The 26,444-nt window shown below is 40.0% G+C and overlaps 1 protein-coding gene across 1 annotated transcript; it reads right to left on the reverse strand.

Moving 5' to 3' along the window:
- FZD6 (frizzled class receptor 6) lies at positions 1 to 26,057 on the reverse strand. The gene is made up of 7 exons (XM_032676353.1): positions 25,954 to 26,057; positions 25,117 to 25,497; positions 10,724 to 10,920; positions 6,666 to 7,683; positions 4,092 to 4,240; positions 2,395 to 2,823; positions 1 to 1,953 (listed from the first exon to the last, which is right to left on the reverse strand). The coding sequence occupies exons 2-7, from the start codon at positions 25,294 to 25,296 to the stop codon at positions 1,797 to 1,799; spliced, it is 2,130 nt and encodes a 709-aa protein (XP_032532244.1). The 5' UTR covers positions 25,297 to 25,497; positions 25,954 to 26,057; the 3' UTR covers positions 1 to 1,796.
- Positions 26,058 to 26,444: the final 387 nt, after the last annotated feature.

Genomic DNA, 26,444 nt, shown 5'->3' on the forward strand with positions numbered 1-26,444 from the left:
TTACTATACAACAGTATATTTTATTACTAACAAATACAGTAATAACAAAACTACCGAACATGTGTATAAAGTTACCTGGTTACAAACAGAATTAGTAAAATGAAGGGTATTTATTGTGCATTTTCACAGGAGATTTTTTGTCTTTCTCACTGTACTTCTCAGTAGCAAGAATTCTGTGTATTTTTAATGGGGAAAGTCTAAAAGAAAGAGCATATCCCACTTAAGGCAATAAATTACAAATGCTAAAATGCAGACAGTGTAATATAAAGACATTCCATTTTTAATGTATGACGGATAAAATGAGTAACTTTGGTTTATCAGAACTATAGTTCCTGTTGTTTCAGCATTTACATGCCCTTTGTACCATGCAATTTTCATTGTTCAAAGCATCACCATGAATGCTGCCCAAACTCAAGCACAGTAATTTCCCTCCATAATATCAAAATATTGAGAAATATTCTTAGTTATCAAATGTAAAATGATGGACAGTCTTACAAAATGCATTGACATGTTTTGAAAACAGCACAATCCTCTTTCCAAATTATCTCAAGTAATAAATCCCATTGGCCTTAAGAAATCTTGAGTCAATTGAAGCCAAATGATGAAATTGTTATCCACATCGGTAGCTCTTGAGAACCACCCTATCATAAGAAAGGCTACACGTATTAAGGCCCCTTTGATTTAGAGAAAATACATTGCTTTAGCATATAGGAAACTAAGCTTTGTAGAAAAAGTATTAAGGCCATCTTCCGAGTAAATAGATTGTTAAACAAGTTTGCATATTAATAACGCAACACATTATTTTCTGCAAGATATTTCTCTACAGAATATATAAAAAATTAAGTTACTCTCCTAGAAACACCGTGAAACGAGCTTTCACTGCAGCTCAGTACAAAACCCCAAAGTGTGTGCTTCAGATTCTGCCCACCAAGGCCAGGGGTCTGAAGTGTTCCTTCGGCACAATGCTCTGGAACACCATGCCAGCAGAGGCTCCAAGAGGCATTTTTCTGAAACAGTGCTGCCCCTACTGCATCATCCCTGTGACAGGACACGCAGGTGCCTGACCAGTCTCACCCCAGATAAGGGTGCATGTCACAGTACAACCTGCTTTACTCAGAACTGACTCATGTTGTCTGATCACCAGGGGACACTTGGCTTCAGCAACCCCCTAACGGAAGCATGTGAACTTTCCCAAGTTTGTACAATACATACAAATACAGCAGTTCTAAAGATTGACCTTATGCAGTCAGTTATTTACAAAATTCATTTTTATGTACAAAATAAATTGCTATAATTCCAGATTCCCTTTCATATTCAGTGTACAAGCTACCATAAACCAGTGCTGTAATTGATACAACAGGACACAATATAGAGAGTATTTGTAAATTTGTGTATCCCTTATTGAAGTGATATTATCATTTAAGAGACAGTAAAAAGAGAAAAAAATTAACAGCTGTTAAAAGATATCGAAGAGGCGGATGGAATTTTTATATCTGGAAAAGTAACAGTGCTTTCTAAGCATTACTTTAATGCAATTCATTATAAAATGTTTGTCTCTCATCTTTTTCTTATATTACCGCCATGTCCTACAGAACTTCAATTTCCATTATTCCTGGATAGGATTAAATACAGTACATTATTGTTAGCTGTTTCCACAACAAAACATACATTTTTTTAAGTGCAAAGCAAGATATGTGTGTTTTTTAATAAGGCACAGAATATCCATTATTTCCAGTGTAACACAGAATTCATGTCAGTTTTATAAATTGCAAATGTTCATATAAAATTTCAATCTTTCAAGGATTTGAACTGTTTCCTGAATCCAACTCTCTTCTGGCGTCTGAAGCTGAGTAGACAAGTAGAGATATGGAAGCTGAGTGTGAGACATCAGGTATTTGGGAACAACTGCTTTGTAGTGGAGGAGATTCACTAAAATCATTTTTAGGAATTATTCTGCAAGTAATTAAAAAAAACACAGTAAATTTTAAGCACAGTGCATTACAATGGGAAAAAATTGAGCAATGAAATCATAATGTATTTTCAGTTGTATTCTTTTCAAGAGAATGCAATACAGTTCTGTAAACTTTTCCAAGCTTAGGGTCACTATTGTTGTTTTTCAGATCCAACACCACTGAAGTGCAGTCATAGGTTTTTTGGAGCTGAAGCTCCAGCACTCAGCACTTACACGGAAAAGGAGAATCCTACAAATATACAAAATAGCCCTATGCTAAAGATGCATGGCCACGTGGAACAGTCTGTAGGTTCTCTTGACAGCTACTGTGGGTTAGCTGCATATTGAGAGTACCCTGATTCTTCAGAGAAAAGGAATAGAAAACTTACAACAATAGTGGTAATGTGCATAAACAAGCAAATTATTGAGTTCAGGTGCCTTACCTTCCTTCACCTACTCTCTTCATACTCTCAGCCAAGCTACTCATATGACATGTGTTATCTGCTTTGTTTCTTCTTTCCACGTGATCCATGGTCAATTTAGAACCAGATAACATTTGATCTCCGCTGTTTTCACCTTCCTCGACTCTTCGGGCTGATGTTCCGTCTGCCTCTATCTCTTTCTCAGATGTCTCTGGAGAGGTTTTAATTTCTGCAACAGTTTCTTGGCTTAAGTAATCATGATTAGTGATTGCCACTGCAGAAGTTCCATGATTTGTTGCACCACCCGTACTGGTACCCATTGACTTTGAAATGACTTTAAGTCTGTGAGAAGTTGACTTGTAGTGCTTCTTTTTGTGTTTAACTTTGGAATTGTGTCTCAAGAAAAATTCACATGACTCTTGCAGCACTCTTCGACTCTCACTTATTGGACTAAAAGAGAACACAAGCAGGTAACTGAATGAAGAGGATAACCTTGGCTATAATGTGATAAAGACTCAGACATAAAACCCTGACAGAACAGGAGCCAGTGATGCAATCTGGGATGGATGTTAATGAACAAGGAAAAAAAATTATATGTGAAAAGAAGAGAAAAAAAGTCTGATCATAATAGCACCAAAGTAATTATGTTTGTGGAACAATTAAATAAAGCAGATTTCTACATTTCTTACTTCTGCAAGTTGGTCTTAATGACTTCAGTACATTAATGATCTAAGAGAGGAAAGAAGGATTAGCTCATAAAGCAGCTACATTATCAAGTTAAATTTATATAAAGTAAACCTCATTCAAATGAAGAAAGGTAAGCATTATAAAAATTACTTCATTATTTTTAAATCCTTGTAGTTGAAAGCAGTTAACATCTGAAATACAAGAAAAAATTATACAGGAAATGGAAAAAGAGGGTAGAGGGAAAGGAAGCCATAAACTGACCATCGAAGAATGTAAATGTAAAATAAAAGGAGCTTAAGGACTACTGCCTTGGGAAATCCAAAGAAATAAAACAATCTAAACTCACAGTATAATTTATAAGTAATAGATAATCTAAAAAGAAATAATCAAGGAATAAGAAAGAATTGAAAACTTGCAACTATAAGAAATGGAGATGAAATTTATAAGCTGCTTAAATCCATAGATATAAATTTACTAAAATTAAGTAATAAAACTGAATACTTCTCTTTCAGAAAAAAAATAAAGAATACTAGATTTTTGCAATAAAAGTGATAGTAAGGAGAGTTCAATGAATATTAATTTTAAAACAAGATAAGCCTGGCAGAGAAGAAAAGCAGATGATACTATTATTGCATGACAGTAAACACCACAAAGTACTGTGCCAAATGAAGTGGTCACAACACATGAAAGGAACTGAACTGAAGACTGAAATTATCTTCCCTCCTTCGACTCGAAACCAGAGATGTATTAGCCAATGCTAAACACAGCAACATGCCTTCTGCTCTACAAAAGAGAAATCAGCAGAGGAAAAAAATTTCTGTCTTCTGAGAATGTCAAAAAGTCACTGCATGTGTAAACCTTCCCCCGACTCCAATGGAATTTTGCTGATGTCCAAAGGCAGCATTTAAAGTCTGAAAAAGAAGTCTCAGGACAACATTTTGATTACCTGAGCTATATATAAAGAACCATGTCTTAAAGCCAACTTTATAAGTATACACTTCAACAAAAAGGAATAAAAAAATTTTTCTTACTCTCTTTTGCGGTTTCTGTTGAAGAAATTGGCCCATTCAGAACAGGTCTTTTTACTTCCCACCCAGAACACTGGAGATATGCCAACAATTAATGTCAGCAAATATTTCATCAGAAACAAAAATATTTCTGGTCTTGCTAGTGCCTTTGCCTAGAAGATAAAGTTTAATAAATGCAAAGAAAAAAATACACTTGTTGATTTACTTTTTCAAACGCAGAAAACAAATTACGTAAATGAGAGACCTTCTCCTTATGGATGTTTTTCTTGTTGAGGCTTGTACTGCAGGCAAATGTTAGACATGTACAGTCAAGTCAGACACGGTTCATGTCTACAGCTGAACACACACAGAGATTTTTCTGAGGGAAATATTTTTCTTTTAAATTGAAAGGAAAGGTAATTTGGGGAGCAATGATATTAATAAACATCTTCTTCAGAGGTAAGTATGTATATATAAGATTTATCCCTTCAACTTAAAAGAAACAGCCAGTGGATCACAGAATCACAGAATGGTTCAGACAGGAAGGGACCTTAAAGACCATCTACTTCCAACCACCTGCCATGGGCAGGGACACCTTCCACTAGACCAGGATGATCAAAGCCCCGTCCAGCCTGGCCTTGAACATTTCCAGGGATGAGGCATCCACAACTTCTCTGGGCAACCTGTTCCAGGGCCTCACCACCATCAAAGTAAAGAATTTCTTCCTAATATCTAACGCAAACCTACTCCCTTTCAGTTCAAAGCCATTCCACCTTGTCCTGTCACTGCATGCCCTTGTAAAAAGTCTCTCTCCATCCTTCCTGTAGGCTCCCTTCAGGTAGTGGAAGGATTAGTTGGGAGTTAATCAGATTAGACAGCATCTTCAAGGAGCCGCAGTAGCTTTCTGTTTACTGTAAAATTAATCCACCTATTTGCAGAACTGTATCATAGGAGCTGAGACATTTAACTCAGTAAGAGATCATTATCTTCTGCTCCCATTCTGCAGATTTAATTTATGTTACCTGGCTTATCTGCCAGCCCATCTATGAAAGTTACTATTTTTGTTAGGCAGGTAACATTAGCCACTTAAACTGAAGTTTGTTTTCATATGGTTTTGATCTGGCCAATGTAACAAGAGTCTACAAGCCAGCTCAGGTAAGCCAAAGCTGAGCATGCCACTTTAAGCTACTCCACAATTAGCACACACTGTCTACCATAGGGACAGATCCCATAAAATAGATCTGTGTTAACATTTCCTGTTGCTATTTCTTCTTTCCAATAGGCTAATTAAACGATGAAAATACATGCTCTTTCCTGTGTTATTATGCCAAGCTCTTATATTTAAGCACTACAAAACAATGTTGTTGATTTATTTTTTTTAACGTAAGTGTCTTGCTTTCAACCTTGTATATTCTAAACAATTTAGGCTGATACAGAAATCAGAATAAAACCCACTGAAGTAAAAATATACTTGTTAAGAAACAGTATTGGAAGCACAAATAACCAAGTTGTCTGTGAACTGCGCTACTCTCAGCTTACACTGACTTCAATCCAGAGGATAATAAATAATGTTTAAGGATGTAAGAGATCAACCCTTATCATTTCCTAATGCCTGTGTTTATATTCCTCATTTTAATGATATTTTACTGCAGCAAAACCACAGACAATAAGTGTAATGCAAAGAAAGATGACATGAGACACTTGCATTTCTCTTAGGGACATTTGCTTGTATGTTTGTTCTTAAATGGAAGGAAACAAACCACAAATTACTTGTAAGTAATATTACAAATTACTTGTAGGTAATTTGTAATATAAAACTCCTTACAATTGCAAGAGATTTAATCCACAGAGAGCACTGAACACAGGCAGATTTAATTTAAAAGCTTTTCCAAGGAAGCTTTTTAGGAGTCAAATATTAAATACAATCACCTCCACAATTTAAAGTGTTGTTGAGGTTTTTTTCTTTATCTGTTTTTTGTTTGGTTGTTTTTCATAAAGAATTCTTTGCATTTCTGAAAATCAGTTTGCAAATGACAACTACTGTGGAAAAAATATACTGGAAATTTGTTCTGTAATTTCAAGTGTTCTCGAACACATTTCTACAGTTTGAAGAAAAAAAAGACAAAAGTGATTTTAAATCTCTGGTTATAAGTAGCATTTAGAATTCCATTTAGTCTGGATCTTCACGAATCACTATTTCAGCTTCAATGGAAATTGATGAAAATTCAACTTACGCACTCTAATACTGAGCTAGGCACCCAAGTACTGAGCAACTACTTTTAGGAACAAATATCGTGAAGAATGATCCTCCTCCAAGGCAAATTTGTAACATGAAGTTCAAAGAAAGGTTATATATTCTGTTAGAGCTCTGAGTTGGAATTTAATTGCTGAGTGCTACCAACTCAATTAGTGAAAATTTTCAAAACAAAAAGTATCATTCCACTGATTTTGACTTTAAAAAGAATTAACCGCTCCATGTTCTTGAACTGATTACTTAATGTGAAAATAACTTACTAATTGCATGGCAGATACAGTGAAGCATAAGGGTTTTTGTTAGTTAACTTTACAGTATTATTTATAAAAGAAACTGTTACTTGCCTGGTAAGGACAAGGAATATGGTACTGGTCACAGTGGTCAAACACCCAAGTCGTTTCCCAGATTTTCCGGTTCACCAGTTCATAAACATAACATCCAAGAAGTGCTACCAGTGGCACCAAGTACAAACCACTAAAAACTCCAATTCTGATCATGAATTTCTTTAGCTTCTCCTGGTTCCTGCCATCGTGTTGGATGACTTGGCGCACGTGATTTAAAGAAATAATACCAGCTAAGAGAAGAGAGAGACCGAAAAACACACAAAGGCACAGCGGCAAAAGTACAAAGTACAGAGAGGCATCCAGATCATAGAGACCCACAAAACAAACTCCACTGATATTGTCTCCTTCAACTTTGTTCATCGCAAGGAGCATAACGGTTAGAAAACCAGGTATTCCCCAGGCAACTGCATGGAACCACATGGCCTTTTGTGCAATAGCTTCACAGCTCCATTTTCTTCCCGCTGCAAGGAACCAAGTGATTGTAAGAATCACCCACCAAATAGTTCCTGCCATAGTGAAAAAGTACAAAACCATGAAAAGGACAGTACAGGCTTTGTTTTGGGAGCCAAGAACAACTGTTTCACCAATTTCTAACTTATCATCTGCCTCATTACAGGCAGTTTTGTTCCCAAGTAAAAATCCAATAAAGTACATCAGAGAGACTATGCTGTAACAGACAGAGTAATATATGATCGGTCTCTCTGGGTACCTAAACCTTTTAACATCAATCAGAAAAGTCAGGAATGTGAAAAGTGTAGCACAAAGACAAAAGATTGAAACTATTCCAATGAAGCTTTTTGCCACATCCAATTCATAATTTTTGAAGTACATATTGGGACACGGGGGTGCGCACTGATCAATTCCCAGAAACTTGTAGCCTTGTTCATTGGTAGTGTGGAGGTGCCGGGGACACCAGAATCCATAATCCCTTCGGATCTGGACTGGGGTCTTCCGAGTTCCATGTACGTTTGTGGTTACAGCAGCAGTGGCAGGAACGGTCTCATCACAATTAGTTAGTCTGAATAAATAAACAGAAGAGGAAATATCTCAATACCCCTCATTCTCAACTAGAATTACTTTTTAGAAATATGAATAAAATCTGATTCTAAGCATTGTTAAATTTTACAGATAATGCAAACGTGCATTATATGAAAAAATAAATCAGATGGCACTATAAAAACCAAACTGAAAATTCAGAAGACTTCAAACACATTTATTTAACTGTTGCTCTGTAGCTATTGTTTCATAAGCTATAAAACCACTACTCAAATTGCAACCATTCTTTTAGAGTTTTAAATTCTATTGAACTTTTACATACGTATATAAAATATTTACAGCAGGGGTTTTTTTAAATTTGGATAACAATAGGCTGTTGCAGACAGCAAAAAATCTTGTCAAAACGCAAGCTGCAATCAATCAAGGAAGAAGGTTGACATCTTTAATTGATGATCAGTACGTGATCATTATTATAATTTTTTGTGTTATACTGCTATCTCATTGTCAACAACAATGAAATATCTAACTGAAAAAAATATAAGCAGAAAATACAAGCACTGTAAAAAATTAACAAAATTTTAGCAATTTTATAGCTCTATGATGTTCTTTTAAAAACTGCTCAAGACTCAATTGCTCTATGGTTTAATTCGACACAAGAGGTGATCTTTTTACACGGATAATATCATATAAGCAGTGCTGGACTTATATTCAGACTAGATTATATAACTCAAGCAGGTCAGCATTTGCTCACACTGGGATTTATGCTCATATGCATTCCAAGTTTAAGTGCACGTTTAAAAAGAACAAGTTTTGCATTCTAGCTTTTAAAGTAAGATTCTGTTATCTCAACAGTCTTTGTCAAACACTGTTACAAGACTCAATTCAGTTTGCAAGCTCAGCTTGAGCTAAAACCCCCGTCAGTTCTCTGTTTCTCTGCATTATCATGCTGCCCAAGTAAATCCAGACTAATGAAGAAAACTGATTCTGTGGCAGACTCTTTCATTAACCATAGGCCAGAGCATGATGCATGGACACATTCACCCATGTCTTAATTGGCATTATGTATGTCTGTAAGAAAAGTACAAAGATCAGTGTTTAGAGAGCCATAGTGCTGTCTACTCTTTTATATGGATCTGAATTATGGGTCATCTACTGCCACCACTTGTGACTGTTAGAACGTTTCCATCAACGCTGCCTCCATACAGTCCTAAACATCCACTGGTCAGATTATGTGACCAATACATCTGTTCTAGAACAAGCAGCAATCACAAGTATTGAGGCCATGTTGCTGAGAACACAGCTGCACTGGGCAGGACACGTCTCCAGGATGAAGGACCACCGCCTCCCTAAGATCTTGCTTTATGGTGAACTTGCCACCGGCTGCCGCAAGAGAGGAGCCTCGAAGAGAAGATACAAGGACTTCCTGAAACAACATCTCAGCCTTGGCCATATTGATCAACATAACTGGTCTACTCTGGCCTCCAATCAGGAGGCCTGGAGACACACCATCTATAACGCTGCTGATGCTTTTGAGAAAGCACGCAGGATCACCCTTGAGGAGAAAAGACAATGCAGAAAGAATCGTGCCTTGCAGAATATTCCACTTAAGGAGTCTTTCTGCTGTGCCTTTTGCAACTAGACACGTCTATCTCATATTGGCCTTCTTAGTCACCAACGCGCTTGCAACAAACGTGGGTAGAGCCCTCCCCAAATCTTCGTTCGTGAAGCCCAGCCATGATGACTGTAAGAATACAAAAGTGTGAATCTCACTATTCCAGTTACTTCCCATCCTCATGCCAGAAGGCTCCAGCAGCAGAATCTCTGCTGCTGTAACACCCTGCATTCCATGGACTTCTCAGTATTGGCTACCAGGGAGACATCACTTCACATATGAACAGAGAAGTTTCATTTTCAGTAAATGCTAGCAGTAATAAAATAATTTAAAGTTGCAGTAAATCCAGCAAAAAACCATAATTTATTTTAAAATATCACATCTTGAGTAACTGGATTAATTTGTAATTTTCCTGATTTTTCAAACCAATCCTTGAAGATATTTGCTGTGCCCCTTCAGGGCAGTACTGTTGCACAGAAGCTCACACTAGATGGGAAAAGTTGATGCCTTCTTGTTTTAAAACCCCACAACTTCTATTTTTCTTCAGAATTATGGGAAATGGCATTAATGTCACTTGTCATATTCACTCCAATACTGATTTCTACCACAGGTCATACACAGGACTACTGTCCCAGCTTTCCCTCAGCCTTACCACAGATTAGCAACTGCATGGGGGTTAGAAAAATTATTTGAGTTTCCAGTCTCTGCTCTTTTCCTGTACCTCTTGACCTGTTGTGTGTTAAAAAAAAAATCTGGCCTCAATAATTTATAAATATCCACAGTTGAAGGTCAGAATCTCAAGAAGACTGCACTGGGGTGCTTTCAGTGGTTTCCATTTAAAATATGTAGACATCTTTTCACCAAATATTGTATTATCTATCTGAAAAAGACACATGAACACCTTTGAGAAATAGCTGAAATTTTAAAAGAGTTTTGGCAGGCAGTACAGGAAAAGCAACACAAGATTAAGTTTGCACATTTAAGCAGTTAGGAGTGAGATAAGGCTTCTACTATTTAATGCTCAAATACAGACTATTCTGTATTTCATTATCTTACGAGCAGTTACTTCTAAACTCCCTGATGAAGTAAGCATGATCATCCCTAGTTTAGAGATCAGAAACCAATGGAAAATCTAGGCGGTAACATATAATATTTTAAACTTTCAGAAAATTACAGAATTAAAAAAAGCTTCCTTTTGCAGGGATCTGAATACTGAACTGTTGCAGAGCTTTGTTGCCAAAAAAGTCACAAGCAGAAAATGCAGGTGATCATTTCAATAATGAAAAAGTTTTAATGAAGAAATGGTCCCATGCATAAGCACTGCAGGGTCAGCGTAATAAGGAAGTTACAGCAAGGTGACATTTAACATTCTGCCTCAGATTTTCAACTCAATGCAGGTCAAATATGAAAGTATCACTCCCACCACCTGTCAATACAAGAAATACCCCACCTGGTACATTCCAGCTCTTCAGGCCATGCAATCCCAAAGGTGTCCATCAACTGCTTACAGTCAGAATACACTTTCTCACAGAGGCTTTGACAAGGGTGAATCACATGAATTTGATCCAGGCAGGCAGGGACAAAGGCTCTACACAGAAATGTGTGGACGTCTGGTGAACAGTGAAGATTCATAAGAATAAGAAAAGGCTACAGGGAAGAAAAAGGTTTTGGTTAGCAATCTAAAAAAGATAATTCAAGGCATTAAAACTAACTTTCATCACTATGGCTCACATTTGATCCCCTGTAGGTTTGAAAAGATACTAGAAAACAGTGTTTGTTCAGCAATTGCGAAAAAGCAAAACCTGCTGGTCTGAGTAGCAAGAAGCTTCATTAGCACTTCCAGCCCAGCCCTTGCCCCAGGAATCTTGGCCAATCTGTGACTATTCGAACCTGATTTTTCCTACTTCTCAGCATTAGAAATCTAAAAGGTATTGCGAAAGCCCAGGATTTTTAAAAAATAGGGTAAAACACTGAGCTCCTTTGTAAACCAATTAGCTTCTAAACAAGTGCCCTGAGATTTTTAAAGGTGTGTCTGTTCCAGTAGTTCCTGTTAGATTACATTTTCAGTCCTAAGTGCTGCATTGTACTCATCTTCTCTCATGCTGGAGAAGTTTGGGGTTTTTTTGACTAATGAGGTCCAAATATCATTATTTCTCATTTTTGAAACATCTCATTTCAAATCTCTCTCAACATGACTGCAGTGAGTAACTGATGACTGTTCTTATTAGAGAATTCATAGAATGAAATTTAACCCAACCTTTTTCTGCCCAATGCATTCAATTCATTATTCACAGTCAGAGAGGTTTTTAAGGAAAAAAAAAAACACCAACCTTCCTGCTCTACATTTTATCAGTTTTACTATTAGAGCAAATTGTTTTAGCCAAAATACTACCATGTGGTTAAATTTCAGACAAACCAGGAGTTGCTGGTTATTTTTGCAAGTGCTTCTGAGTTCAGAACAGCATCCTCACTTCCATCAGCTTTTCAGTATCCCAAATATACGCTTACCTGAAGAGCAAGTCTTACTACTGAACATGCAGTTTAAAAGAAAAGACATTGGCAAATAAATTTACGCTTTCAAACTGGAGTATCTACAAGTCCTCAAAGGACCTTGGTAATAAACACAGGAATGTGTGGGGAGAGGGGAAGAAAAGATCAGGCAGAGCAAGAATGACATAAAAGTGCTTTATGAAGAAAAACAAAAAAATTGTTGGCACTACCCTTCAGAGCACTCCAGCTGTGTTCTGCATCTGCAGATGCCATGACAGCAGGCACACAGAAGTTTGATCCCCTCTCTGAACATCTGCTCTGGAGCTGCCTTTGTAGGAACCCAAAATCTGAGTATTTCATGACAAGGAGAGAAATGTTGCCCTGGTATACTGTGTTCCAGTTCTGTAAGTTGGATTATTTCCTAAACACTGCATGGCTTCACAGGAAAAAGTAGTCAGGCATTCTCTGACTACTATTATTCCCTCTGCATAATTATGATGCTTCTTTTCTTTTCAATTGTTTATATTTATATTTGTTCTGTTCTTCCTGCACTTAGGATAAATAAAGACAATAGCCTAGGTAGTCATATTCAACTCCTATAGAAATTGTGTTTACTTTTGACATTAAGTCTGCACAGATTGTCTTGATTGTTATGACCATACTTTTTGAAAACTGAAGTATAACATACTGTCTGAATTACCCCTTTCAACAAATACACTGAGTCCCTCAAAACACTCTAACAGATTTTACAGCCAATGAGTTCCCTCAACCAAAAAACCTCTATAAAATGTAAAACTTTGCCTCAAGCACACACAAATGGGATTTGTAAAATACAAATTTATTTTCAGCAACAGCCCACTTTTACATTTAAGAACAGCAGAAGTAGTAGGGAACTGTGTCTGGAACTCTGCTAACAATTAGGTATCTTTAAATGTGGGTTTCACTTCCAGTTGGTCAATTTGGAAAAGTTTCATCAGAGAAAATAGCATGTCTGCAGTTCCTGATGGACCATAAAAGCAAAATCTTACCAAAACCAAAGTATTTTCTCCCCCAGCTGCATTGTCTGGAAGGAAAAACTGTAAAGCCAAGATCACAAGCTCACTGACAGTAAAATTCAGTTGCTTCAAGACCACTTTATCTGAACCGTGGATGTCCCAACGACAAACCATTTTTTATCCAAGTGATTAGTTGGGTAAGCTGCACACATGCACACACTGGTGTCCTGAGAATGCAAGTCTGGGATTAAACTCAGAATCTTGTACCACAGTCCTCCCCTCTTCAGGAAGTTCAGGGTCTGCCCGTGGCACAATCAAACAACACAGGTTCTTCCAGGAAACTAGGGCACTTGGCATTTCTAGCATTAGCAACCACTGCCCTGTCATATGAAGAAGAGAGATGAAAATCTGCAGATTTGGTGATGGCAATGCTAAAAATAGAGTGAAGACAGACTCTTTAAAAACCAGAAATGGAGCCTTACATGGCTAATGTAAGTCCTAAAATAAAAATTCTCATCTTCTTAACAATGGGAAACAAAACTCAGTAAACATAAGGCAAACTAGAATAGAGTAACAAACTAAAACCAATCAACCAACCAAAACCCCAAACAAACAAAAACCCAAAATGCAAGCTAACAAACTAATAGTAACTGTAAAGCCAACGATGATGTAGTCTTTAACAGCAGGAGGGGCACTGCCTCAAGCAGTATTAGTGAAGAACTGAGGACTGTGGGACGCAAACTTTCCACTAACAAAACACCAACATCTGACTTAGTAAATTCTAGATTCCTTATGAGGTGTGTCTATGTTATATCTTCTCCAGAGGTAAAGCCAAACTACCTCAGAAACCCAGTTACAGTGTGGTCCTACAAACAGTAACACAACTAAGACAAGCAAAACCAAATATTACAAAATACAGAATAAAGGTCTAGGTGCAAACACGTTCTTAAACGAGCTTTACCAACAAGCAAATTGCAATCTAGAACTGTACATGGATCTTGTACTCAGGATGCTTCTGTTTTGTGCTTAGCAGGCTTACAATTCAAAGACACAAGAAAAACAAGCTCATTATTCCAGGCAGACACTGAAAATGCTCTCTTGTACCTCATTTCAGTTTTATCCTGGAGAAAAGCATTACCAGAAATGATCAGACATCTCTGGGGTTGGGATGTATGATAACTACCAAGATATGCCAAAAAAAGTAAGGGAAAATATTCTTCTGTACTCTGCTGATTAATGTCACAGAGATACTCGCATAATATAAAAAACAGTGGATCGAAATATCAAGGTCTTTGTTAGAATCAGCCACAGCAAACCTTGATCGTAAGAGACAGGAAATATCTTCAATTGCTGAGATATACAGAGGATTAGAGCCTTTGTTCAGCCACTGGAGCCAGGTATCTAAGAGAGTAACAACCTATTTTCCTAACTACTGAGGCCTAACTACAAGTTAAAACATTTAGCTTAGTTAACCCAGTTAACACTGAGGTTTACTAAGTTAAACAAGGACAGACACCAAGTGTCTCAGTGTTAAGCAATGTCACCTCTTTCTTGGTTTCATACAAATCTTGTTACCTAAAGCAACAGCATTACACCCTTGTTGGTTACATAACCGTGTATTTCAGTCTCTGAAGCAAAGGTAGGCTTAAATCTGTATTTCTACAATTATACTACACTGTGTACCCAAGATTCCTACCTATATTAAAGATACACACTGTTATTCATGAAACTGTATATCTGCTTTACAGGAAATAACACCTACCTAAATAATGGAGTCATAGAGTATCTCAAACTGTAAGGGATGCATAAGGATCACCGAGTTCAACTCCTTTGCTCCTCACAGGACACTTTCGTGATTAATAATTAAAAATTAATTATTAATAATTTACAGTACAAACACACTTACTGTCTAGTAAGTGTCACTACAGAACTGAAGTACAGCCCCAAGCCCCAACCCAAATATATGTGTATACATACATGTTTTCAGATGTGATAGTTAAGAAATACAGCCACTGTCAATCACAGTGTACATAAATGGTCTCAGAATAAGACACAGTAATTACTCTTTATATTCACAGAACTATACTAACAATTAATCTTCACAGTATCCTTAGTCACATTTACAATGATAATCTGTTTCAATTAAAAACAGCAGAACAAGTATGGCACGGTTGATTTAATCCTACACTGTCGTTACAATAGAGTTATTCTGGACTGGATGCAAACAGGATTAGCATCATGCCCAGAGAGATTAATGCCTTCATACAGTATTCCTAGATGGGCTGGCAAGGGTGGCAATTTGCTGATGGTCACAGTGAATAACCTGCCAAGAATCTCTGACTCCTAGTTGATGCACAATTAACTAAGTCATGATAAATAAACATCCCAACACATGAAACTAAATGAAGGATGAAATTTTCAAGTTCAACTAGATTCAAAGCAAGGTTGAGAAAAGAGTAGGTTCTTCCCATTGGAAGTTACATTGATGGATTTAGATCAAAGGCAAGTTAAAGACACTTTTAATTTCGTATGTAAGGATTTTGCAGGAGGCCAAGGCAGTTTAAGTGTCAGTGTCTTGTTGCTACATGTCTGCTAAAAGTTGCTACTTAACAGCAGAACTGCAAAACAGAAACATGGTGCCGCTCATGAAAGTTAGTGCAATGTCAACCATCCTTTAAATTACCACAGAACATGGTATAAACTCATCGAGGGGGGCCATATATTCCATGTCCTACCTGAGTTGTGAGTAATAATCAACTACTGCTGGCAGCAGCAAGTATCAGTCATAATCTATGTTTTCTCAACTCCATTAAAATTACATAGGTAAAACAACAAAAGTTTTCAGGACTAAAATTCACTGACAGGAACAAAATATTTTAGATATGAATATATAAAATATATATATATAAAATATATACATTATAAATTTGAATATATATAAGTTTAATATACATTATTAGTGCATCCTAATTTGACAGAAGTAAAAAAAAGCCCATTGAAAGCACATGAATTTGACTTTTATTTTAATAAGCTGCTTTTAAACAAAGCAGCAATACTTTTACAATAGAATAAAGGCATATGAAGTCGTGTTTAATTTAAAAGCTTGTCAAACATTTTTAAGACGTAAGTAATTTAACATTTACATAAATAAGAATGAAGTATTCCGTTAAAGTACAAAGTAGGTTGCCTCGTAGTTTAAAAGAAAAAATAGTTCAATTTCCTACTCAAGTTAAATCTAGAGTTTAAGGAGCTGGCAGAGTATGATGCAGAGAAAGAAGACAGTAAACAAGCAAGTGGACCAAACAATGCTGCTCTGCAATGAAAGATGTTTGCAAAGATATGAGCCTATTTTTGTCCTCCAACTGAACAGCAAAGGCCAAACATGTACTTGGACTTTCAAAGGGCTCTGAACAAAGCACGGGGACAGCTCAACATGCAACAACTGATAAGCCAGACTGTTCCCAGCAGTCCTCTCCTCCCATAGCCATGTGGGGCAGGAGCTGCCCACCAGTCAGCACCTGAAGCATCACTGTTTACAAGGCAAAGTAGGATGGCAGCTGATCTTAAAAAGCCCTGTGCTATAAACTGCAGAGGCTCAGGGACTGGTCAGCAAGTAGCCAGGTGCCCTTGCTTGGTGGGCCTCAACTTCATCACTTCATCAAGCTGAACTATCCAGGCAACAGTTCAGATCCCAAGCTGTGTAACTGCTCAGGGAGCTGAATTACTCATCACCTAAACGTTCAACAGACTTGCAACAAGAACAAATATATCTGCAAAGTCTTCACCATCATTCACCCCTACACATGCAATAAACATACGTGTATATATACACACACACACATATACATATGTGTGTGCATACACATATATATTCAGGTCTGAACTTTCATACTAGCTTTTCAAAGTTGAAGGGAATATTAATCAGAAATCCAAACGGTGTACGGAATAAGGCATGTGGGGGAAGGATTTTCAAAGGTCAGTAGGACAGCAAGGCACTCATGAACTTTAAGGAAAAAAATAAAGCAAACTCCAAAAAACTACTCCAACACCACACCTGGGCAATAAACTTGCCATTGACAGTATAAACAAACACAGACAAAGAAATATAAAGAAGGCTATTCTGCTTTTTACTTTTATAAGCTCTGTATTGTTTTGTATTAACTATATACAGTCAGAATATTCTGAGTTGGAAGGGACTCAACAGGATCATCAGATCCAACTCATAAGTGAATGGCCCACACAGGGATCTAGCAACTACAGAATTCCTTTCTGTAGTAAACCAACATAGTTCCATGCTTCCCCTCTAAGTATTTTCATGTGCAAAATAAAAATACATATATCTGTGTCTTTTTTAACTGTAAAAAAGGTTATAAACAATGTAACAGGAATATTACATCTCACTAAGAAGTTATTCTGAAGCAAACTAAAGTACAAGTATTCCCAACACTTTCCAAAATAGCTTATTACCAAAATTCACTGCATTTTTTTGGTCTTAACCTAAATTATAGCTTGACCTAAATTATAGATATTCCAGCCTCTGCAATCTACAGTCCATAACAAACATGAGAAAATTTTCCCAAGTGTTACAGAACTGAACTATTTATACAAAGTTTTCAATTATATATTGTATCTGGTTTAGGTTTTATGTATACTATACAGAGCATAACAGACAGACAAATAAATACATGTTAACTGAAGGATACTGCAGGCCCTCAAACATCTGAAGTCTAGACAGAGCTTCATTGTATCTGGACTGCGGTAGCAGAAGAACGTCAATCTTAAATTCTCACCTATTTGCCATACATTACAGGAGTAAATGGATTTATTGCTGAACCTTCTGTGCAGAATCGAGTGAAGAGGATTTCCCGTAACAATGTTTATAGACTGTCCATTATCTTTAAAAAAGCCCCCCATTTCAAAAAAATTCCAGTAGAAGTCATTACTGCTGTGGTTCCAAAAGAGTCAGGGCAGATTCATGCTTCCCACTCCTCTCTGTGAATGTGGAGACACACTTCAGCAGAACAGCACCACCCAACTTACCAGAGCAGCAACCCTGCACCACTTCTTTCCTGCCTACTCCATGCATTTTTAAGCAGTCTTAAATGAAAATTTAAACCACCTTAAAAAATACCAACTTTGTTGTGATGTAGGAGATGTCAGCCAGGCATGCAAAAGTCATCTGACTACACTGAAGCTTATGAAGCTGCAGTCATCTATCACAGCACCTGCAGTTCTTACTTCTGTCTTCTGCTTTCACTGTTTCCAGTTGGTCACACTCTGAGATATTCCCCAGTTCTGAACGCCTGTATTAGACAGTGTTTCCTTATTGTTAGCCCACAGTACTTATTTTGGTGCCCTTCCCCACCATTATCTTCCCTCTTCCTCCAGTTTTAAAAACTCAAAGCCACCTTTTCTTCCTCTCTCTCATCTTATGATCTGTGGTCCGTGTTAACCCTCAGCATATAATGTTTAGTTTCAAGCTCTATTCATACTCCCAGAGAGATCCCACACACAACTGGATTCTTAAAACGGTGCAGCTTGCACCTTCCTTGCAAGAGCATTAGCTCATGTGAAGCAGCTGGGACATGGTGCCTGGACAGATGGGTATTGCTAGGTCACCATGAGGCTGGATGAGTCCCTCTCCAAAAAACTGCTTTTAGTTTTTGTATGCAGGATAAATATGTGGAGAGTTTGGCCACTAAGTGCTTTGTGGCAGTAGCTACTGAGACTAAAGAAATCTGGTTATGCAGGCCCTCCAGGGAATACAGCATGAGCCAAACTTGGAAGGATGTGGTTATTCTTTGAAAGAACTTGATCTACCAGAAGTTTAAGTATGGGAAAGATGGGTGATCTTTTTTTCTCCCAGGAAGCTCTCATCTAGAGGAGCAGGTATCTTTGGTAAAAGCACATCCTTTCTGTCCTCTAAAGACTGATTATCCAGCCCTATCACCCCCCATTTACAGTAGCTACTTACACACTCTTATGCACACCTGCACACCTCCCCTTCTTCTAATGGCTAAGCAGAAAGCAAGCAAGTCTCCACTCATCTCCACTGCATGGTTCAGAAGAACAGGGCAGACATATGCACCTCTTCCTCCAGCAAGCAAATTAAGACTGTGTTACAGCAATCACAGATGCACACAATACACAGAAAAGACCCCAACAGGCAAAAAAAGACCCCAACAGGCAAAAAAAAGACCCCAACAGGCAAAAAAAAGACCCCAACAGGCAAAAAAAAGACCCCAACAGGCAAAAAAAAGACCCCAACAGGCAAAAAAAAGACCCCAACAGGCAAAAAAAGACCCCAACAAGGCAAAAAAAGACCCCAACAAGGCAAAAAAAGACCCCAACAAGGCAAAAAAAGACCCCAACAAGGCAAAAAAAGACCCCAACAAGGCAAAAAAAGACCCCAACAAGGCAAAAAAAAGACCCCAACAAGGCAAAAAAAGACCCCAACAAGGCAAAAAAAGACCCCAACAAGGCAAAAAAAGACCCCAACAAGGCAAAAAAAGACCCCAACAAGGCAAAAAAAGACCCAACAAGGCAAAAAAAGACCCAACAAGGCAAAAAAAGACCCAACAAGGCAAAAAAAGACCCAACAAGGCAAAAAAAGACCCAACAAGGCAAAGTGGGACAAAAGAACCATGTTTGCCCCTAAGGGCTGGTGAATCAACAGTCAGCAGTGAGAGAGAGAAAAAGCCACCAAGTTCTGTGGTGCAGATACTCCCATCCCCTCCTCTGGAATGGAGTAGAGAACTAAAGGGATGACACAACATTAGTTTTAGAAATTGTTGTATTTAATCACTGCACTGTCAAACTAGAAATAAAAAAGCATGGACATTTGATCACATTCCCCATCTCATGTGGCCCTTTGCTTTTTGTGGTCTTTATCAGTGAAGACACAGGCAACACCTTGTAGCCAAGCTGTCACCCCGAACATCACGTCCATCCTCCATATGGAAAATTAAACCCACTGCTGGCTTTTCCTATTTCCAAGGATGATGTGTTCCTCCCAATCAGCTCAGCTCCCAAGCCCTAACTGCCTCCCATTGATGAAGGCAAAGAAATTCCAAACTCAGTAGCTCTGTTTCTGTTTTCCTTCTCTGTAAATAGCTTCAGGGAAGCTTGCATGACTCCATTCATCCACAGGTGTCCTCCTGGAGTAGGTTACAGCCACAGGATTAAGGCCATCACTCCACACTTAGGGTGCCTTGGTTTAGCCAGTGACCACATCTCACATAAGAGTATGGATCAGGGGGAATCCAAGATGCAGTCTGGACAGGGAGACTAAGAAACCACCACGGCAGCTACACTTGAACACTAGCCAGGGCACCGTGAAAGGGACAGACATGCGCAGGAGATCAACAACAGGATATCATGGTATTTCCCAGAGGTCTTGTGTTGAGAAAGATCTGGAAGACAGCCTTCTGTAGGCCAGCTTCAGACCTCCTGCACAGTGGGACTGGCCTAAATCTAGCCCAAAGTAAAACTCCTCAGTCTCATGCAGCCGACAGGTAAGAAATGTGCTAACAACTTCACGCAGTGATCCACTCCTGGAACACCTGTAACACAAATTACTTGCCAGTGTAGACATAGCCTCTTAAAATGGATAATGAGGAGGCTCTTGGAATCACTCTGTCAACACCATCTCCATGAACCCCAGTTATCATCTCTTCATCAAACACGCATCACTTTGGACCCCCATGCATTCTAAGCAACATCCTTTCAGAACAAAGAGCAAGGCAGTGCTAATGACATTATCCAGTAACAAGGAATGCTGTTCAGAGAAAGCAGCAGCAGACTTTGTGGATGACTGATACGTTTAAAGCCAGTGTAATAGGATTACACACATTCACCTCTCTGGTTTCAGACAATCTGCACAAGCTAATCATGCTTGATAATGGGCCTCAGTACTAAAGGTAACAAACACTTTTTTAATGGCTGTAATTTACTGCACCCATAGAAATCAGAAAAAACTGCTTATGAATGCGTTGCTGCAAGAACCACTGTAAGAACTAAAGATGGTGGATGTTTCTTGGGAACACCTGAGAGCAAGAGAGCACAAAAAATGAAAACAATTTAGTAAATTCACACCTGTGCTACCTTGCAGGATATCCCAGTAATAAGCTTCTTACAAAACAGTACTTATTTCCCCAAAACTCCCAACCTACAGAGGTAGACAGGTTCCTCCTTCCTGTGTATATTTATAAACACACACAGATACACACATGTACCAATTTAAGCTTGCAGACAAGGGTTTTTCAGGTTTTTTAAGCATTGTTTTATTGAATTAACTGTAAATTTGTATTTAGTGGAAGCAAATTAAGCCACTACATTACAAATTTTAACTCACGCCATTTCAGTATTAAGTTTTTGAAGGTACTTCTTAAACCTCTCTAAATGGTTTCGTTTAAACTGATCCCAGTTCTCACACAAATTTCTGCCACTGCTGCAGCCAGTTGCACTTAATTCTCCACAGACACACACATATTCTGGCACATGACCATGAACTCAGAAGTGAATGGAAAACTCACTCCTGAATCATTTTTCCAGTCTCTCTGAGGTATTTTGTTGTTCTCTGTGGGATATTTTCCAGTGTTTTCCATAGACTGCTTTAAAAAGTCACTGGCAAGCCTTTTCCCTTTGTACTTCTATAGACCTGTGGATCTTACCCACGTCAGGAAATCTTAAGGGTTTGTCTCCTGCGGACACATTCCAGAACTGCAGTAGAACAGATTAAGAGATATGAACATAAGTTACGACACAGTAATATTCTTTGCCTTGCTGGAATAATGCCTTATGTTGACAACCAGGATAGTTAAAGTAGGAATTACTTTGGAATTAGAGGTGACTTGGTTTTGTGGATGACCACGAGGGGGAGTTAACACCTATTTAAGTACAGCTGTAATGAACCAGATCTTCTGCTGTGTCCATCTATTTGCCTCATCGGACAAACCCTAGATCTTCTGCCTCCCCATATGAACTAGTAGTAACATGAGCAGTGTTACTGTTAAACTGCTTTGGGATACAGATATGGTAGACATCTGCAAACAATTCCACTGTGATGCAGCTGTTTAGCTAACATACACAAAACTTCACACCACAAAGTCATGTGGTTTTACTTTCCTAAAATCACCACTTGTTGTGTAAACAGAACTAATCCAAATATAAAGTAAAATTCAAGAAGCTAAAACTCAGCCTGCCAAATTGAAAGCTCAGAATGAAACTAACTAAATAAATTTGTGAATGGAGGGAGCAACTGGAAATTACATCTTTTTTATTACAGAAAATAAGATCCCAGAGGGACTATCATCACTAGCCAAAACATCCACTACAGAGGCCCTAACATTGAGTTAGTCATTTTCCTGCTCTCAGTGGTTCAGTGTTCTGGTTTATAGCACATCATTATGAACAGCTGATACATGAGGCAGAGCTGATTTCCTGGAGGGTGACCACCACCTGAGACAGTAGCTCCACATCATCCTGTCCTGGAGGATTACTATGAAGACACCATCCAGAAATACCAATTTAACACCTTCCCAGAAAGCAGAGAAACTGTACAGAAGACTTTGCACACCAGCAGATGGAAAGCACAGCTCTCCTGGCTATGCTCTTTAACACTCTCTGAAGCAGAACACACCTGTAGAGCCTTGAGAATGGGACATCTCGAGTTACCATGGTTTTGGAGAGTGAACTTCACCTTGAGGTGAGACTTGTCCCCTTGACAAATCTTTATCCTTTTTGGGAGTAAGCACTCCGCAGAAGTTTTCAAAGGGAATAGGAACATAAACTGGCCTAACATCACAGCTCTTTCTGCACAAAATACTTTTGATTTCTTGAAGAAGTCTTTTCCCCTTTTCCTTGAGACTGCATGATTAAGCAGCTTACTCAGAGTTAGTTAAGATACGGTGAGCAAAATACTGCAAGCATCAGCCTCAAAACCCAGTGAGACCTTACATCCTAAGATGTAAGTCTAATGCCCAGTCTTGAGAACAGGTCATGGGGAGGGGAGGAGAGGGGGAAAAGCAAGATAGAACTAAAAACCAAAGCCTTTAAGCATTCCTACTGAGGATCAAAAGAAAGTTTTAGCCAATGTACTATTAAAATTCTTTCTTTGGTATGAATGAAGTTTGAACTGCCAATTATAGAAAAATTCAAGCTCTTGAAACAACAGAAGTCTCCTCCACCTCCCAACCCACTGCCTCCTTATGGCTGCAAAGTGAAATTAAACACTATTCCCGAAGTCAGTAACTCCTCTCCCCCTGCTGCAACACCAAGTAGCCAGAAAAGCAGAACACTGTGACAATCCTGAGAAGGTCCTCTGTTGCAATCAACTAGGGACAAACTATGCTGGTGCTGTTAGTGACACCGCGTAGAATCACACCAAAATGTGTAAGTGACATTGGTACACACTGGCCTCTCAGAAAAAAGGCCCAGCAATGAACCACCGTAAGCTCACCACCTTCATTCCAAATCTAACTGCTAGCAACAGATTCAACACGAGCTACAAACAGAATGGGAGGAAACTTCCTGACCCTTTCACCAGGATAGCAGCTGTCTTAAAAATTCACTTTGACTAGGTAGTCCATCAGCACTGCTGGATCACAAATAAAAGCAGGCAGACCACTACACATTAGGCAGTTTAGAAATGTCTGCACAGCACTACAGTAGTGAGGAATATCAAATTAGAAGCCAGGTAGTAGCAATGACAGGAAGTAAATGAAACAGGGTAGGGAAATCAAGTGCTAATAGACACCGTTGTTCCCCATAGCCACCCAATCAGCTGGCTAAGCAGTGATTGACCACTGCAGTAGTGGTTATAAGGGTGACAAGATGGAAAAAGAGGAAAACCAACAAAACTTCTCACTATCTCACAATTTTTTATTAAGTAGCTATATAAGGACAGGTGAGCCACGAACCCTTTCCAGAAGGAGCTCGCTCCACACATGCAGTAGGCACGAGTTACTGACAGTTCAGAAAAGTCAGTCACAGCAACCTAATAAAAATGGCTCTGTGGTCTCTCTGTCCCAACAACAGCATGACTGGAAGGCACAAATACTGACAAACGCTGGCTCAGTGGCTGCAGTTAAGACGCACCAAGTAAAAAGCAGCAGCATACCTGAGGAGATAAAGTGGCAGACACTGCAGGAAGCATTCCTGACAAATGACAACTAGAGAAGGCACTGCACAGTTCACAACTGAAGCCTACAGCCTGACTACCAATTTAAAAGCCCACAGTTTGTCAGAGATCTGTAGCTAAATTCAGTTGCTTGCATACAGATGGCTTAACACTCGATACCAGAATTTCCCACACATTTACACCAGGCTGACAAAACCAATTCAAGACTAAAGCCTGTGCCATTCCAGGCTGGCAGCTGGAGGCCAAACAGGGAATCCTGATTATCCCAAGCAACATTAAAAACATATTTTGGCAACTGAAGCAAGCTCCTCCTCCAAGCTCAGTAAAGAGTACGCAAATAAGATTTTAGCAACGGTAATCACCTCCAATACCACCTATAATTTTTTTTTTAAAAAACAGAAACCTAATTTTCAACTCACTTGTGTTTCACTTTCTACACAGCAGAAGACACTGAGCTTTTCAAGACGTGTGTTAAGATTTTCCCCCTTCTCTTACCACTGAAAAAGCCATTATTAAAACAGGTTTAAAACTTGTTTTACAAGCCTCTCACCCAGAGAGGCTCTCGCCCTTTACAGGTATTGCTATCGGCAAAGCCTTTCCACAAGGTAGCATATTCTCAAGGGAGCCACACTTACAGTTCAGGTAAGAAAAGTGCTTATTTTGAGTCAGAGAAAAAAAAAAGAGTAAAGTTGCTCTTTCAGTCAGAAGCTTCAGCATCCAATCAAAAGACAATAGAATGCAAAACCTGCAATGGCCAATAGGACTAAGAATAAGTTTAGGTGCCTCTCCTTAGTAGATATAAGCTGAGAGAGGTGCAATGAGCAACTTCTGAATACGATTTTTGCACTGAGTTCAGGCAGGCCAGGATATCATTAGCTATTTCCCCAGAGAATTTCAACAATTGCTCTGTATAACAGTAAGGTGCCTGGGTTTATGTGATCAGCTGTGCCAAAATGCTCTGAATAGCCACATTGCTATGCTACACCCATTCCTCTTCCACTCTAATACAGGATCCAAGGCGGGGTGATGGAAGGAAGTCTGTAGCTCCCTTACACAGAGGTTATACAACCAAGGAGCTCCAGCACACACTGAAACATTTAAAGAAACGTTACTAACTAAACATTATCTGCTTTGTCACTAAGCATAACAGGTATCCCAAATAACTTCTTAACGACAAAAAAAATTGTTACATACTACAGTAGGAGGGAGAGAACTTACCTCCATTTTGCGACCAGCTGTGTCCTGATCATAGTGTCCCATGATGTTTGGGAAAAAAGTCATATTGTAAGGCATTCCTGAACATCTGGAGATAGTAATTGGCTCACATGCAAATAAACTGTGCCCTCGCACGAGGGCTAGAAGTAAACTGCAAGTCGCAGAGAACACAAGTGCTCCCATTTTGTCAGGATCTCCAATTTCAGTACATCGCTTTGTTCAGAAGTTAGACAGCCCGGCTTTTCACAAGGATAAAAACACACATCTTCCTCTGCTGGCTCCAGCACACGGCAGTAAGGCACACACACAGACTCCTCACAGGTGCTTTAGGTGTTGCCCCATTTTGGCTGACCGCGATTTTACTAAATCCCTTCTTCTTCGAGCCTGTACGTGCAAAGACGGAGCAGAGCAGTGAACAGCAGAAACAACCCGAGGGCGACCGCCCGGCCTCCCCGCCAGCCCGCAGAGAGAGGCAGCTCGGGCCGGGCCGGCGCTCCCGCAACCCTGCCCGGCCCCACACACTCGCGTGGCCGCGGCTCGGCACAGCCCCCGCTCCCGCCGGGCCCCGGAGCCACCGCCGCTCCCAACGTCCCGTTCCCAGCCCCGCCCTGGGAAGCGGCGCCCGCGGGCCCGGCGGAGCGGTCGGCCCAGGACCCGGGGCTCGGCGGGAGCGGCCCCGGCGCCACATCCCCGCCACGCCCGGGCCGCGCCCCCGCCGCCCCCTCACCGGGACCCGCCTCCCGGCGGCCACCCCGCAGCGGCGGCCACCCTGCAGCGCCGCCCCGGGTCGGAGCCGCCGCTCCACGGGACGGGGCCCGGCGCGGTGCCCGCCGCACTCACCGGCGGCGGCCCCTCCGCGATGGCCGCCCCGCGGCACCTGCAGGATGTGGCGTCTGGCGGGCGGGGCGGGGCGGCCGCACCTTCCCGCCCCGGCGGGGCCGGAGCCGGTGGTGGCGGGCGGGGTCCGTCCGGGCTGCGCGGGGCTGCGGGGCCCAGCGACCCGCCCGGGCTGTGCCGCCGCGGCCCCGGGGCGGTCCGTGCCCCCTCGGGTGGAGCCCCGGCTGGGAAGGGCCTCGGGACTGTAGAACAGACACAAACGGCGCGGAAAACCCCTCAAACAGACCCGACACTTGGCTTCTCGTGAACATCTCGGTATTAAATTCTGCAATGCACTGTATAAATGCTGAGGCAGCTTACAGACTTTCAAGCGTTGGGACAGGAGCGTGTCCTGCCGGTGGAAGCCATCCCGAGGATTGTTTCCAAACGCACCGGGGCCGCTGCCACGCGCGGGGACGCGAGGGCTCCATGGCAGAGGGTGGCCGGCCCTGCGC

The sequence above is a fragment of the Chiroxiphia lanceolata genome, chromosome 1 (genome assembly GCF_009829145.1).
Source record: "Chiroxiphia lanceolata isolate bChiLan1 chromosome 1, bChiLan1.pri, whole genome shotgun sequence".
Classification (NCBI taxonomy): domain Eukaryota; kingdom Metazoa; phylum Chordata; class Aves; order Passeriformes; family Pipridae; genus Chiroxiphia; species Chiroxiphia lanceolata.